Here is a 17,283-nt window from a genome sequence, read left to right as displayed (position 1 = left end):
CAGATGGTAGTGCATGTTCAGATAGTTTCTAAATCTCGAGCAATTTTAATCTTTCAGGTTATTGTTATTCCAGATTTTATTACAGTTTGGAATCGTTAAAAACCAGTTGACTCAGTACTCGACAAGTCGACACTTGTCTTTTCAATCTGTCGATGCGTCAATTCAAAAATTGGCGCTCTAGGAAAATGTATGGGTTCTAGCAGCGGTACCAACAACAGCTTTTCCGAACTACGAGTGCACTGAATCCTCGATTAGTTCGATTTGCCCTTAATTGAACATTTGATCTCCTTAAAATGTCTGTAATTAAGGATTTAAAGTTCCTATAATGAATAAGCTTGTTATTCTTCTCTCAACTCGGTGGATTCTTCGACGGTGACCAACGGTGACTCAAAGTTGAGTGCAAGTGAATTTTCATCAATATTGCATCATTTTGGCCGAGTTACTTTGTTGGCGAGGAGGGGTGGGGGAATAATAAGGTTATTGACGCTGACGGCCATTATTGTAAACAAAAATATTTGTCACGGCTCAATGCCATATTGTGAATCATCAGTCATTTAACCGCGATTTTCTTATCTAATTCTCAGAAGTTATTTATTCAGTCCACCAGTCACGTATGTATTCTCTTATTCATGCAAGGAGTGGTCCCACGACAATCGCCTGTCATGGGAATTGTCAACTCACTGTCCTCAATGATAACAGAAAACCCTATCACATTCAGTTTTAGTTCTTCATGATCCTCAGTTTCCAGACTCCATTGAAATCTCTTCATCATGTCCTTTTGCAAACTAAATACCCAAAAGTCGCCGAGTGTCTTGGAACAACTGATCGAGGAAATCAACTTTCAGAGGGTCAAGGAAATGAGACAAGTCGTCAAGGATGGTAAGCTCATATCTGGTGCGGCATCACAATATTTCACTTCTATGTCCTTGGTTTCAAGTCATAAGTTAAGGACATCACTAAAACTGCCGGGTTGCAATGTTTACACAAGTATTTTCAACCCAAGTAAAAGACCATTCATGGGAAATTAAGTAGGGACCTTGGCTCACCTCTAATCTCAGAGGCTGAATATTCCGGACAGCAATTTTTCAAGTTTGATCAAAGAATCGAACCTTAAGGCATGGATAGAAGACTCACTAGTTTCCAGTAATTATGATGCTAACGCTTTATTTTATTCGTGCGTCAAGGGTGAGGGCAAAGTTGCATCAATCTTATAATTTTGCACACTGGACACGGTGATTTGTGTCGATACTGCACCGCATACCGACATAATTCATCAGACCTCGATTCTTTTCGTCTATCTGATCTTACAGGCTTTCGAGGAAGAAGTAGCTCTCCTCAGATATCACTTTGATGTTGCAACAATTTCATAAAGCACCATGTGATTAAACGCCGAAAAAATAACTTTTCTGCCCTATGTTTCTGTTATTCTTATTATTTTATATTGTTTCTGTTCAAGGAGGAGAACAAGACTTATATAATAACGCTCTTGCAACTCTTTGCAAGATAAACAGTGCATCAAATGTCATGGCAAAAATAAGTTGCCAATTGTGGCAATGCACCTTGTCAATGTCTTTTCGCCGATAAAAATTGAAGTTTCAGTCTCTTTTTGCCATTTTTGTGATCGTTATTAATTCCTCTCGCAGAATATTGAAGGTGAATCTACGATCATAATTTATGGCTGAAAATTATTCCTTTACTTCAAAATCAGAGTTGGTGACTGGCAACAGAAGAGACATTTCCAGTCTTTGAAATCTCATATTTTTAAGTCATGGTAATTTTCAATTTTTTTCTGCAAGAACAAGTTCAGGGCTATAAGTCTTTTCGATTTATTTCTTAGACTTTCAATCTTTTTGCCCTTGGTGTATTGTTGATAATGCATTGCGACATGACTATTTCTGTCATTGTGAAATCACTCTTGTTTATATTACTGAACAGTTGTTACTTGTAAGTAGATTGGTACTTGTATAGAACTTTATAGTTTAAACTACAAAGTTCCTTGAGAATGAATCTAAGTACCTAAGTTTTCTTTTTTCTTACAGATTCTGGATTTGTAATGCTGCAAGGATCATCTTATTGGACCGACTTGTTCGTTCGTCATTTCCTGTTTCAAGCAGAACACTCAATCGACTGTGATGATCTATTATTTTTTGTGCGCAAAAGACATGTGAAAGGATCATCCCGGTTTCTGCCAAAATTTCATGTGTGTACCTAATTTTTAAGTCCTTCTTACTATTGCATCATGACCTGCCGATGAATCTTGTTTACCTCTATCTTAAAATCTTACCGTTTTCATCAAGATCGAACCTTGAAAGACAGTACTGTCCACTCCTCATCAAATAGAAAGTGTAAAGCACTAGACAAGGTCTAGTGGCTCCTAGTGGCTTCCTAAGGAGTCGAATCGAAATTTCCCTGAGGACATCTTGACACCTGGAGTATCTGGACCCTTGCTTAATATACCTCTTTGGGCTAGCAGTGAAGAGACTTCAAATTATATTTTCCGTAAGCCTTTATTTCTCCCTCTGACAAACCCATTTTATTCTTTGGAAAAATAAAGAATGAACAAAAAGTCAATCTCTGGAAAAGAGACTTTTTTTCTCCCCAAAAGAAAAACATTACTATCCATAAAATTACTGTCAAAGCCTCATATGCATTGAAAATATTGAATTCTTGTTGATTTTAAGCAACAAAATTGGAATTATCAAATAGAAAGTGTAAAGCACTAGACAAGGTCTAGTGGCTCCTAGTGGCTTCCTAAGGAGTCGAATCGAAATTTCCCTGAGGACATCTTGACACCTGGAGTATCTGGACCCTTGCTTAATATACCTCTTTGGGCTAGCAGTGAAGAGACTTCAAATTATATTTTCCGTAAGCCTTTATTTCTCCCTCTGACAAACCCATTTTATTCTTTGGAAAAATAAAGAATGAACAAAAAGTCAATCTCTGGAAAAGAGACTTTTTTTCTCCCCAAAAGAAAAACATTACTATCCATAAAATTACTGTCAAAGCCTCATATGCATTGAAAATATTGAATTCTTGTTGATTTTAAGCAACAAAATTGGAATTATCAAATAGAAAGTGTAAAGCACTAGACAAGGTCTAGTGGCTCCTAGTGGCTTCCTAAGGAGTCGAATCGAAATTTCCCTGAGGACATCTTGACACCTGGAGTATCTGGACCCTTGCTTAATATACCTCTTTGGGCTAGCAGTGAAGAGACTTCAAATTATATTTTCCGTAAGCCTTTATTTCTCCCTCTGACAAACCCATTTTATTCTTTGGAAAAATAAAGAATGAACAAAAAGTCAATCTCTGGAAAAGAGACTTTTTTTCTCCCCAAAAGAAAAACATTACTATCCATAAAATTACTGTCAAAGCCTCATATGCATTGAAAATATTGAATTCTTGTTGATTTTAAGCAACAAAATTGGATTTAAATTTTAAAACATTTTCATCAAGGACTCTTTTGAATTTATCTCATATTTTTTTTTGTTTCAGACTGAAGTTGATGTGTTCAGAAAAGATAGTCGAAGGCTACCTGTCGGAGACCCAGACATAGATTGGGAAGAAACAGTGTATTTAAATTTGATAATTCATCAATTTGATTACACTTTAACTCTAGCTGTTTGTACACGCACCAGCCCCAAAGAATTGCAAGTTCTGAAACGACATTCTCAAGTAATTAACTCAGTCACCTATTTTTTTCACTACTCAAAATTTTTTGTGATTCAAGGAAAAATATCAAAGAGCAAATGAAGGATCCTTCAAAAAAAGCAAAGCATTGGGTGCAGAAAGGGCATTTCTTGGTTGCGACGTCTCCTAATTTTCACTGCTAATTAGTATTCTAGAATGGAAACTATTTATTAAATTTTCTGAAGCATCCGTTTTATTAGTATTGTAAAATCATGAAGGAAATTCAGTAACAGTTTCAACAATTTCCATTAATAATTTTTTAGCTTTCAATGTAAATCTTTATCAGCCAAAAATATTCATTTTTGCATGTTTGCCCTCTAAAATTTTTTAATTTCATTGAATAATTTTCCAGAATATTTTGCGCAAAGTGAAGCAAACTTTTTTTGGATTAAAAAATCGGCAGTTACAAAATCTTGACAATACTAAATATATACAGGGTGTACCAAAAGTCCGTCCCACCCCTGCTAACTTTTGAACGAATTGAGCTAGGGTAATGAAACTTTGGGAATGTTCCTATCTCAATGGGGACCATCTTTTGAGGGGGTCAAAATTTTGGTCCCCCCTCAGGGGGGGCGCGGGGGGCCCCCAACTTTTTTTTTTTTCAAATGGCAACCCCTATCTTGTGATACATCATTTAAAAGAGCATAAAAAACTAAGAATTTTGGCGCAAACTGCAGATCAATATCTTAATTTTTGACCGAGTTATGATAGGTCAAAGGTCAAATTTGACCTATTTTCAAAAAATCATAACTCCGGTTCAAATTATCGTAAAGAAAAAAATAAAACGGGAAAATCTACCAAATTGTGTCCGCTTTTAAGTAAAAATTGCAGAAATCACTTCGCTGTAATTTTAAGGGGGGGCTTGGACCCCCAAATACGTTAATTCAAAGGTCATTCAATTTTCCCGCGAAAAAAGGCAATTTCCCCTAGATTTGCCTCCACATTATCTCAGTAAGGTCAAAAGTAGTTCAATATTACGTTGGCAAGTCCCCCAATTTCGGGAAAAGTTAAAAAAAAAACGAAATTTAAATGGTCAAATTTAATCACCTTAAATTTCGTTTTTTTTTAAACTTTTTCCGAAATTTGGGGACTTGCCAACGTAATGTTGAACTAATTTTGACCTAACTGAGATAATGTGGAGGCAAATCTAGGGGAAATTGCCTCTTTTCGCGGGAAAATTGAATGACCTTTGAATTGACGTATTTGGGGGTCCGAGCCCCCCCTTAAAATTACAGCGAAGTGATTTCTGCAATTTTTACTTAAAAGCGGACACAATTTGATAGATTTTCCCGTTTTATTTTTTTCTTTACGATAATTTGAACCGGAGTTATGATTTTTTGAAAATAGGTCAAATTTGACCTTTGACCTATCATAACTCGGTCAAAAATTAAGATATTGATCTGCGGTTTGCGCCAAAATTCTTAATTTTTTATGCTCTTTTGAATGATGTATCACAAGATAGGGGTTGCCATTTGAAAAAAAAAAGTTGGGGGCCCCCCGCGCCCCCCCTGAGGGGGGACCAAAATTTTGACCCCCCCAAAAGATGGTCCCCATTGAGATAGGAACATTCCCAAAGTTTCATTACCCTAGCTCAATTCGTTCAAAAGTTAGCAGGGGTGGGACGGACTTTTGGTACACCCTGTATGTGCTCTTTTTCTGAATGACCCTTAACCCCTGAATATGGTAAAAATCTCAAAGTTAACAAAATTTAAGGATACGTTTCACAACACTCATTCCAATTACCTTCAAAGTGATTATTTGTCGGCACTGTACAAAAAAAAAAAAAAAAAAAAAAAAAAAAAAAAAGTCTGTTTAGAGCGGTGCCCTTATTTATTTAAAAAGAATTATGTCATTAACAACTGCACAACACAAATGTAAGAGCAAAAGCTATGCATGGTGATCTAGTGTCACTATCTGGAAGAATTTAAATTAGATCATACCGATAAAATTCAATAACATTCCTCTTACTTGCATTACTTACTTACTTACTAAGGGTGCTACAGCCCGGGGTGGGCTTTGGCCTCCAAGACGAGGCATCTCCATCCTACTCTATCCATGGTCTTTTCTTTCCATCCTGTCACTTTCATAACTCTAAGATCTTTTTCCGTGATCCATTCTCTTTAGGTTGATTTATCCGTAAGTTGTCGGGGTACCGAGGCTTCATCTTGGTTTTCACAGCCTGGGTGTTTTTACGTGGTAGAGTTGCTAGCCCTATGCACAACCCTCCTCTTTTTCCTGACCTTGGGACCAACCAGAGAAAAACAACTTGCCTCTAGGAGGAGTTCCTCTTACTTGCATACGTAGCCATAAAATATCTGAACCTCATTTTTGAAGTTTTGGTGCTGATGTCTTTGCGAAGTAATCAGTTCACTTATTGATCAATCTAAAAATAAAGTGTGATTCCTTCTTCTTATGCTGATTGCAGAAAGTCTTTGCCTCCCCAAGTAGGCGAAAAATGGACACTAAAGGAGAAAATGAGGAAATGACATACCCATATGTTTGTTTCATGGTGGACAATTTTAACGAAGTAAGTGTGAAGTTGCTTTAAAAAAAGGTACAAGGGGGATTCAATTAGTTTTTTCACCCACCTTGTCATCTCCACAAAAATCGTCGGATTTTCAAAAACTGAAGATATTTAGGAAGTGTGGTGTATACCTGACAAGCCTGTGCAAACTACAACTCAATTTATTTGCCGTTTCTTAATATAATGTATTTCAATTTATTTTTTGGGCTCCAAAGACCCGCTAAACGCTTCTCTTAAAACGAAATTATACTGTTGACTCATCTATTAAAAACTTATTGCGCAAATAAAAGACCAGAAGGTCTGTTTACAATGGCTCTCACTTTTGTACTACATCAACGTTTCATAAAAAGTTATTTTTCTGGAAGAATTTGTCGCAAAAAGATAATGTTTTCCAGCATTAAGAATTCACAGATGGTCTCAGAGTTTCATGTGAAGGTTATAAGAAAATTTAAGGATTAGTAATTTTTAAACAAATTGAGGCAGATTAGCTGGATACACTTTGAATACAACTGTCAAACGTTGGGTGCAATAATCTCTAAGACATTCTTATCTGAATATGAAAACAATTTGTTGCTCCCATAGGCTTCTCTTCGCGGTACTTTAATCTTGACTAATGATGAATTCTGTTGCAGGTTTTCTGCGATATTTTTGTCCGAGATGGAGAAATGGTGTGTGTTGAACTTGTTGCCTCTGATCATGAGGGCTCTGTGCAGAGTGTCATATTCCTTGGCTCTATCAGATATGATGCTCTGAAAAAAGTCTATGATGCTAGGGTAAGCTTTTATCCAAACTTTGCAGTGATTTTATCTGAATTTCCACTAATCAAAGAATAGATGCAGGGGACCAAACAACAACTCTTGAAAAATAAGACATACCTATTAGGAGCTATTCTCATTCCTTGACTTTCAAGTCAAACTCAACCACAGTAATCTTTCTTTCGGCAACTGGGAAATATTGATATTTTCAAAATAATATCATCCCATCTAAAGTTTCAAAAATATTCATAGTTTTTTTACTAACTTGTGCTGGAAACTCTATCATATTTTGCCCGTGTCTTTATTACTGGCTGGTAATGCATTTCGATGGCTGAGGAACAATGCCGAACTGAACATTTTGGCGAAAATGAGTCAACATATTTGCTGCATTCTACAGTATAAAATATGCAAGTTGGTGTTTTTAATTTTTTCCAATTTTGCATGAGAGCGCTGTAATGGCCCTATAATCTTTATAACTATACCTCAAAATTACTTAAGTTTGGCAAAGATTTTTTCTTATCCTATAAAATCTCCGTTGCAAGATGGGTGGAATTGTTCCTTAGCCATTGATTTTTACTGATAGGTGGTATTGTTCCGTAGCCATTGATTTTTACTGATAGGTGGTATTGTTCCTTAGCCATTGATTTTTACTGATAGGTGGTATTGTTCCTTAGCCATTGATTTTCACTATGGTGTAAAGCCTGACCTTTGAAATAAAAAAAGAAATTGGCTTTTCTTTGAGAAGGCTCGTCTTTGTGAGTTTGGAAGGAGTATTTGCAGGATGGATGCTCCATTTAACCTATTGAAAGATCCTCCTGAAAAAAAGCATTTTCGGTTTCTTTTCTAAGAACCTTTGAATTGAATCGACCCCTGGCTAAAATGAAATCCTAGGACAAGCTCATCCTCTCTTAAGTGTTTTAACTTGAGTTCAAAGCTGGTTTCAGTGCCACAATTTTTTAAACTATTATATTGTCCAGTCGTCAAAAAATGCCCATTTAAATGATAAAATTGTAACTTGGCATGATTGTACCTCTAAGAAGAGCTTTGAACTGAAGCTAAAACTTCTAGTGGAGGCTTTCCTCTTTTCAAGTTCAAATTTGAGCCACTTATCAATGAGACCTCTGAGTTCTAAGAAGCCGTTTGGAGGCTCCGCATGACTTTCAACAAAATCTAATGTGATGGCACACTCGGTTACAACGTTGCTTGAGCCAGAATCATTTCTGGGGTTCTGAAAATGTGTCACCTGAGCCACTGGAAAAGAGTTCTTTACCACTAGAATACATGGCGATGTTCGGTCATCTTGTTGGATTATATTTAGTGCTTTATTTTCTTATATATTTCATCTTGAGAGTAGCATTGTAACAGTCTGATTTACTTACAGTAAAACTCTCTTTGATTTCCAGATGAGCCTTAGTAGTAAAATGGCTCAACGAATGACCTTTGGTCTTTTCACCGGTAGCTCTCAAAGAGTAGAATTTGTCCGCATGAAAGGACCTGAAGGGAAAGGCCATGCAGAAATGGCTGTGACAAAACCTAAAGGTAATTTATGTGTTCCATCAACTTTCTTCTATTGATATTTCTTAAATTGTTCCTCTTTTAAAAATTCAATACCTTTTCGGATAGTCTATCAATTGTGACGAAAGAAGGTGCAGAATAGGTGCAGAGGCTTTCTCTCATATTTCTTCCATCCCTGTTCCATATGTGACCCCTATTTCTGTCACAGATTTTGATGTTTAAGAGGTAAAATTTGTCGGCTGACTTTTAAAGACTACAGAAAATCTGTGCATTTTATTTTCTCTTTGAATCCAAATAGAACAAACATGATGGCAGATCTTTTACTTCTATTTAATATTCCATTAACAAATTCAGTGAAAACTGAATATTAGCATTGTATCAAGGCATACTTTGCTATCATTATTAGAGCCTTTTGTTGCTGATTAAAATGATATTACACATATTTTTCCAAATTAAAGAGTTTTTGAGGCACTTTGAATTGTTTTAATAATGTAATGTCCCAACTAAATTTTGATCGGAGTGGGGCTGAAAGTTTCTTCGTACAAAACTGGATACTGTACATAGCTGTATACTGTACATAACTGTATACTGTACATAACTGTATATTGTACATAACTGTATACTTTAGATAACTGTATACTTTAGATAACTGGACTTCAATTGAATCCCTTTTGCAAAGGAGCCCTGGAAGTTCTTAGACCTTCTCGAACGGCAGTAGTGCAGTGTTCTAGAGCTCTGCTTATTTGTCGAGATGTCTGGGGTCAATTACTGAAACTTCTATTTTAATTTATTCCACAGTTTTGTGATTCATCTATTTCATTTTTTCTTACTTTTTCCTACTTGTGTATGCGATCATCTGTCTCCCAAGTTTTCATGTAATAAATGACAATTTTTCATTACTTTGATCAACAATGATCAAATACTGGTGCTCCCGATTGGAAGGAAGATGAGTACATATTTAATACAAAGAAAATCAAGGAAAAATAAAAATAACTATTACAGAGGTTTAATTGAATTTGTGGAGAAATTTTGGTAATGGATAGCCTGATAACAGAGCTGACTCACGATGCTCTAGACCACTGAGTAACAAAGCTTGGGAGGTAAAAGAACATCATTTTGCTACTTTAGCAAGCATCTTTCTTTTGCAATTTTTCAAAGAAATATTTTGACACTCTGAGATCCTTTCATGAATTTTGCAAAATAGGGGTAGAATAGTTTTATATGAAGAAACTTTCAGTCACACTCCTTCCACAGTATAGGTGGGACTTTTTCCTCAAGTTTATTCTTCGCTCATGAAATCTGCTTCGCTGTTAATAGCAAAAATTTCATCGGGGAATGTGAGAGCATTATTTTTGAATATTCTTTTATTGGGCTCTTTGCAGGATGTACAGCAGAAACGCCTACCTCTGAACCAGGTTATTCTATCACCGACGGCTGGGACTCAGATTGGGAGGACGATGCTGAAAATTACCATTCGTATCGATATCAAGTGAGCAAACTCATCTCTCATACCTTCTAATTTCTGCTAATATGTCTTATATTTAATAGAGGAAAAAAAGAACTAAAATTATTCTCTGAATACTGTTCAGGAACAGGATATGTGATGGTCCACAAGTATAGAAACCGTAGTCTACAAACATTCAAAATCAAGTTATTGATTTTATTGCATAAAGGATTGATGACTGGAAAATGTCAAACTGTACCAGAATTGTAGGTTTTTGGTTTATGCAATTTTAAAATCCTTCGAAGAAAAAGCTATGAAAAATCGTATTGTGCCAGTATTATAATAGTCCTGAATATGTGTATTAACATGGTTGCCACTCTGTGTGGCAATTTTGAAGAGTCAAGTTGGTAGTTTTTAGTGTACATAGGGCAACTTTGCTCGTGTATCCAGTCATACCTCTGCATTGAAAGTCATAGTGAAAGTAAATGTGGATTCACTTCCAAAGTGTAGACTATTTTTTTCGCTACAGCCTCTATTTATGAGCTGTTTTTGCGCTTGGAAATTACTTTTAAAGAAAGTCAATGGCTTCATCCAGTTTTTTGGGTGAAATTTTATTTAAGAATGGATAAATACATCGAAAATCCCAGCTGCAACAATTCTTTTCCCATAAGAGATTTGTCTTCTTTTTTATTTTTATCGTAAAGCAAATCAAATAATGACATTATAATCATAACATATGTCCAATAATTTCCTTCCAGCGACGTTTGAGTGACCCTAGTGCAAATTTAGACACATTCATGCGAGCCAGTTGGCGACCCAAAGAAAACTCGGCAGGAGCGCGAGCACGGTCAGAAAATGAGGGCCTTGATTCGTTAGCCAGTGGACTGGCCGAAATTGAAGCTGGAGATGTTCGTGATGGTAAGGGTGGTTATTGATTCTTTCTACCCTGCAATCTTTTATTTTTGCAATCAGTGATGTTTTTAACCTATATTTGTAAATGTCCATGGAAAAAGAGAACAAAGCATACAAAGGCAAACTTTTTACAAGTGATCCTTGCCAAGTTCGATGAGAAAAGTAGAGTTTCAGTTTATGATGGCTAACGCCTGCTATTATCCTAAAAAAGATAGTACGCACGATGCGGTTCATTTTGTGCCAACAAAGGGCCTAAAGTTGCATACTCAGGTACTTTTGTATCGGGAACATGACAAATTGTTCTATTGACAAATTGTTGCCTATTTTTTAAAACAATGTTTTTTAAACTGCTGGTCTCAAATTATCTTGACTTTAGTTTTGTCTGATATTTTTTTTGATTTATTTACGAAAATTTTTACTAAGCACACCCGCATAGTGGTATCAATTTTTTAAGTTCATGCTTCTTGGAATAAGGTCCTTTTCCCATTGACAATCGCAATTATAGAATCTCTGCTAGCTTTTCACGTGTATTTTTTTCCTTTTGAGAGTGACAATCTATTTAATCATCATAGTTTCCTCAGTAGTATTGTGTGAGAACCAGGAACTGATAAAAAATTATCTAAAAAGTGCAAGGAAAAATGTTTTTTATCTTCAAAAACTCTCATCCTAGAATTTTATGGAAGCATTTTCAGACAGTATTTGTTTGAGGTGTCACGCTAGCCCACAGTAAACTCCTAGTTGCTGATCATACTGTATGAGATAGTCCAAAAACCATCAACTGTTTCCAGATAATTAAATTGAGATTCACTGGTTGTGACCATTAGATGAATGCCATAACATACTCCGAAGATAGTAAATTATCCAAGCAGGTGGTCTGCGCCCAAAACTATGTCTATCTCTGCAGACAATCAGAGGTAACTAGCAGCTCTTAGACACACGCTCTCTCATCAACAAAGTAATTCTGAGACTCAAACCATAATGACAAGTTCAAGTCTCTAAAATCGACTAAAAATTGAGAAAATTTTATCCTGAACTCAACTTGTGCGCAATTTGAGAATATTTTACAGCAGTCTGGCTGGAGCCAGCTGTAGTTTCTTGAAGGTGCAAACTATTAACGAGTGCTTGAATAAGCAAGGTAATATTCTTGACTCAACATGCAGCTTACTGTAAACCTGCCATTAAAATTTGGACCCAGTTTCCATTTTAACCTCTTTCCCCAGTTAATCAGTATTTCACCCCCCTCAACATTTGGACCACAAGTAGACAATTTTTTCACTTAGTGGGAGGGAGTTTGATTTTTCTCAAAGTATGCCTTCAAAGCTAGTTTTCTAAAATTCTTTTAAAAGTTTTGTACAACTGTTTGCGTGCTAGCTGTTTGATGTTGCCTTGCTTCTTATTTCTTCTTTCCCATTTCCCGTATAGTTTTGTTTAGTTTCTTTTATTTTGGGTTTTCTTTTCGTTTTTATTTCTTCTTTTGTAGATTTGTCGGCGGATTTTAATCTGAAACGTTCTAAATCTGCCCCCTCCTGTCACTATCCGAACTCTCAAAGTCTCGACAGCATGCTGGAGTCTACTGCCGAATTGATAAGTCCAAAACCTAGTCCAATTAGCAATGTTAGTAGACGTAGTTGTGCACTGAACCGATCAAATCTCAGCACAGAGTTGTCCCTCAAAAACTCCGAGGACCAACGAGACTGTGTTAAGGATTCCCACTCAAATAGAAATCCCACCAACAGCGCTGCTGAAGATGCTAGTTCTGAAAGTGAAGAATTTTATGACTGTGAAACTTGGGATCAAGATTTGGCTGAAATTTTATGCGACCTTGCTCCGGTAGAAAATACAAGTTATGGCTGTGATCTCAATGCTGTGAGAAGCTCGTCCGACTGTGATATATATAAAAAGTCTGGAAAAACTAGTTCTTGTGATGTGGAACCACACTCTTCAACTCGCCAAAATTTTTCTTATGCTAAAAAATCTGGGTTCGTAACCGTCAATCGTTCTGCAAGTAAACAGCCTCCCAAGAAAATTTCGTCTGACGGGACGGTCGTGTCCTTCTGGTGTGATGTGCCGCCCCAAGACAGAGTAAATCGCACCAAAAGTTTAGGTATGTTTTGCCTTGCATGTAAGCTCTATGTCGGCGCATCCAGGATTAAATCATCATTTAGCAGAATCTTTATTATTCCAACTAATAGGAGAGTTCTACCATGCTAAGGAAAAACGTCATATGAGCCTTTAGGTCAAATTTTTTCTGATAATGCACAAATTTTTAAGGGAACTTGTGTTCATTTTTCTCCTAGTTTTTCAGAGAATTTCTTTCGCAATATAATCTACAGTACCTGAAAATTTCTAGGAGAAGTATTCATACACCTCAAAAATAAGTGTTTCTTAGGGAGAAATTTGGTAACCTTTGGATTCTTATACCGCATTTTTTCTCAGCATGCAGAAAAAGGAATGTTCAGAAACGTGAATAATCAAATCTTAATAGTGCATCGTATCTGTAGATAAGTCTAAATTAAATTATTTAAATTACAACAGATGATTCCTCTGCACAAAGTTTTTTTGATAGCTTACCAGGAACAGATAAGATACTCCTATTCCCTAGAAAATGTGAATTGAGAGAAGTATTCAATTGCGAAACTTCCCTGGGTGCGCTGCTTACTTTTCATCTTTCATGTGTTTTGGTATAATTTGCTTTTTTTAGTCATCTATCCTTATTCATCGTTGATCTAGGACCGTTTTATGATATATTTTCTTCATTCGTGTAATGCCTTAATTTTGATCCTTCATTTGCAAATTTCTTTAGTTGTCTTGAACAATTATGCTTACATTTATTTCTTTTCTCTGTAGTATTATTTGATTCATTTACTGACAAAGAACAACTTATTCAGTATTTAAACATACTATATCTTATATCTTTGGATTAAACTTATGGCAAAGGGGAAATTTTCAGAGAGTGTTCTAGTGTCCCTCTGCTTTGGAGGTCATGATATTTGTTTACCAATGTAAGTTTTTATAGTAGGTGTTCAGCATAACTTTTTTCTCGCTCAGTATTAAACAGACATTTTTGTGTTCCTTGGATTCAAGACTCTTGTGACAAATTTCAGAGATAATTAGAGCTGTCCAAACCCTCAGTTTCTGTGTCCAATATCATCACAGATTTATCCCTCAAAAACCAATGGATGGTACATCCTTCGAGTTAGTGCACATTATAGTTTCTCCTACTTAGATTGCATCAGTCAGAAAGAGCTTCTTCCTTGATCTGATTTAATCGACCCAGATAAGAGTCCTTTTTAATACGGCGTTTATAGCGCAACAAATGAAAAGCTCATTAATCCCTGTTTAATAAAACCAAAGTGGGAATAACCATGGTAATCATTAACCGTATTTCCAGTGTCATTTAACTTAAGCGGATTTTAATTTTTTCTCATTATTCCAAATCAGCAATCATTGAAACTTGTGTCTTGATTCTGTAATGTGTGAGAAAAATCAATTGTCAGAGACAGAATTAAGGAGACATGTTTTCTGAAACACTTCCCACCCCAATGATAATTATGAAAAATGGTTCGGAGCTGTCCTCTTTTACTTGGTACATATTGGTTGAGTCAACGCTGAATAACTGATTGCACTTTTAGAGTGCAACATGGGATTAGCTTTCGTTAGTTTAGCATTGAAAGTAAAAATAAGAATCAAGATTGTTAATCCTGTGTTCCTTTGTTCCTTTAGATAAAATTCTTTAGTCAGGTTGAGTTAGAAGTGTCCCACACGCCATCATTCTCTCTATGCCAGCTAATAGAGTGTTTTTTTGGTTCTTTATTTACTAAGTACGATCTAAATTGCTCGTGGAGAATTCACAAAAGAAAAGTTTTTTTGTCTTTTGCACGTCCTATTGATAATGGGTAGCTGTAGAAAATTAATGTGTTGCACAAGCAGTTGACTCTTCAGAGGCTTTTCGTATTTTTTGATGAAAGTTTTTGAATTGTGTTTTGTTGTTCTTTTCTGTTATAGAATTAGATGATGGTGCCTACAATCCACTATGGACAATGCGTGGATTTACTCAGTCGTTTCATTTCTGGAAGGAAAATAAACGGGCCCAATCTGTTCCTCTCAATGTGTTCTTAACATATGTTACCTTACCTTGGTGGAGCATTGTGAATGGTAACTATTTTAATCTCTCTTTAGGTTCTCTAACTCAAAAAAGATAAGTCGGACCTTCATTTTTAGAGATAATTTTTCGAAGAAAACATTTTGAACATATAAATTCCTTGTAGATTAAACCAAGTATTCGTAGGTGCACCAACTTAGAACGTAAAATTACATCAAGCAATAACGTTTTAAAAGCTGAATGAATATGTCCAGAATTGTTGCATTATTATTTAATTGATCAGTTTTTTAGAATGGACTAACACTTCACAATGATTCTTCTGAATTTTTTCTGCGAGATCTTAAGATATTCGATTAAGTTGTCACAAGTCTCTTGCTAAGGATTCGAATAGTAATTTTCCTTCATTTCCTTCTTACTCTAAGTCTCACAGATAAGTCAGAATTATTACTTTTTATTGGATTCCATTTCAATTTGATAGGGTTGTTTTCCTTTCAACGGTAGCAAAGGCTTTGAGAAAATGAAAGTTTTCAAAATCGCCCCCCTCCCTAAACTTCTGTCTTGAAGAAATTAAAATGTCCTAAAAAATTTTCACTCTCATGCTTTAAAATAAAACTTTGTATTCGTACACAGTCTTGCTTTGGCCGTTACTGCCTGGCCATCATCAGCGACAACAGTCATTTATCCATGGCCTACCTCCTTTGTCCATTGCAACCACCCGCTTCCACCAATAAGATTCCTCCATATCCTTTTTGTCATCTTTGCCTATAGCTTTGTCTATCAATTTCATCGATCAGCCCGCTGAAATGCTCAAAGCTGAAAAATCCAGATGAGGGATATTGGATGGGAACGGGAGACTGTCAATGCTGTTTTGCTTTATAAACTATGTGTCACTGAAATTGTTCAAAAAATTATTCTCACCCAAATGTTGGTATGTTTACTAAAGTCAAATTCTCCTTTCAATTTCAGATATATTAGATCACCGAGAAGGGCCCATCTTAACATTTTAAACGCTTTCACTGCTTCGATGATTTCAACTCAACTCTTCTCCCTCTCTCTCTCTGATATTTAATTGTGCGCGTGAGTGTGTGTATTTTTACCTGGACATATGTAAGTCATGATTTTCAGTTACCTGTGATAATCTTTTTATTTATTTATTATTTTTAATTGTTATTTTATTTTCATTCCAACAAAATGATTCCGATTTTGGTTTTATAAACTGTAAGACAGTTTGTATAATCTAACCTCAATTTGCCATTTCAGTTATTTTTGTCATGAGTGATTTTCTTTTCAATCTTTTCAGTTCTGTAAAACTCCGTTTATAGGACAAGGAAAGTTCTGAATTGTTCTAATTAAGCTGTTGTAAGTGTTTCACAATGTTTATCTGTTGTTAGCTGTTTTTGATTAGTCAGTGTGAGCGTATTTTGTACCTTGAAATTTTATTATAACAATCATGACTTCAGTTGGAGAAGTTCATACTCTTGAGCAGTTCTTTTTTGTTCAAACGACAAATTAAGTTCCTGCTCTTGAATTTAGTCAGGAGTTAGATTATTACATTCCGGTGACCTCTTCGATATTTTGTATTATCAAATCGAACTGAATCGAAAACTAGGCTTTAAGCTTTGCTGTATTTTTTATTCTTTCCATAATTTTTCAACCATTAGTGATTTTTTAATAACGATGCTCGTAAAATTTGTTATTTTATTCTAAAAAACTGAATTCTCTGAATAAATTTGCTTCCTCTTAATGATTTTGATGTCATCTGTTTCCTGTTTCAACATTCTTACTTGACTTTTTCTGAGATTTATTCAAGTTGTTTCGATTTATTGTCTCTAGGAACAACTTTCGTTGTTTTCTTAAAAAATGAAATTATGAGGGTCACCCAAAAAGTAAATTTCCCTATTCTATGTCTTCCAAATAGTAAAAGATAAATTTAATCGGTGAAAATATTTACATCAGGCGTCCCTCTCAGCTTCACAAGAAGTGCAATATTGTGAAAATTCATCAAGGATTTTTTGAGGAAACTAAAATTTATTGAGATAACCTACAATTGCTGCGTACCCACCTCCTGTTGCCCCAAAGGATCACATCAAAGCTTGCCAATTTTGATCTCAAAAGCATAGAATGCTGGAAGATAAAAATTGTTGAATTTATTTTGATCCCTTTATTTTCAAATTTGAAAATTTTCACTGACCAATCTGTGAAAGAATACAATTTTTGCAGCTATCTGCACCAGCAGTGCATTTAAATGCCTTTGCATCTAACTTTTTTGAAAATATTAAATTTTACCCATCACTAATTTCTTATTCAATTTTAAAAGACTATAAACATACTTTTTCTGCCAGAG

General features: G+C 35.5%; 1 protein-coding gene across 2 annotated transcripts; it reads left to right on the top strand.

The window, feature by feature from the left end:
- Positions 1-475: 475 nt before the first annotated feature.
- LOC109038664 (uncharacterized protein KIAA0930 homolog) lies at positions 476-16,683 on the top strand. Of its 2 annotated transcripts, XM_019053807.2 has the most exons (11): positions 477-879; positions 2,040-2,200; positions 3,493-3,672; positions 6,113-6,214; positions 6,844-6,984; positions 8,370-8,505; positions 9,864-9,970; positions 10,684-10,843; positions 12,318-12,941; positions 14,843-14,992; positions 15,906-16,683. In XM_019053807.2, the coding sequence occupies exons 1-11, from the start codon at positions 771-773 to the stop codon at positions 15,944-15,946; spliced, it is 1,911 nt and encodes a 636-aa protein (XP_018909352.2). In that variant the 5' UTR covers positions 477-770; the 3' UTR covers positions 15,947-16,683. The 2 variants fall into 2 exon arrangements, with proteins under 2 accessions (XP_018909353.1, XP_018909352.2); XM_019053808.2 differs by lacking the exon at positions 12,318-12,941 and having other exon boundaries at positions 476-879.
- Positions 16,684-17,283: the final 600 nt, after the last annotated feature.

Source organism: Bemisia tabaci, chromosome 6, assembly GCF_918797505.1.
Source record: "Bemisia tabaci chromosome 6, PGI_BMITA_v3".
In the NCBI taxonomy this organism is placed as follows: domain Eukaryota; kingdom Metazoa; phylum Arthropoda; class Insecta; order Hemiptera; family Aleyrodidae; genus Bemisia; species Bemisia tabaci.
Note: the sequence above shows the minus strand (reverse complement) of the source record. Positions and strands in the feature narration are given on the sequence as shown.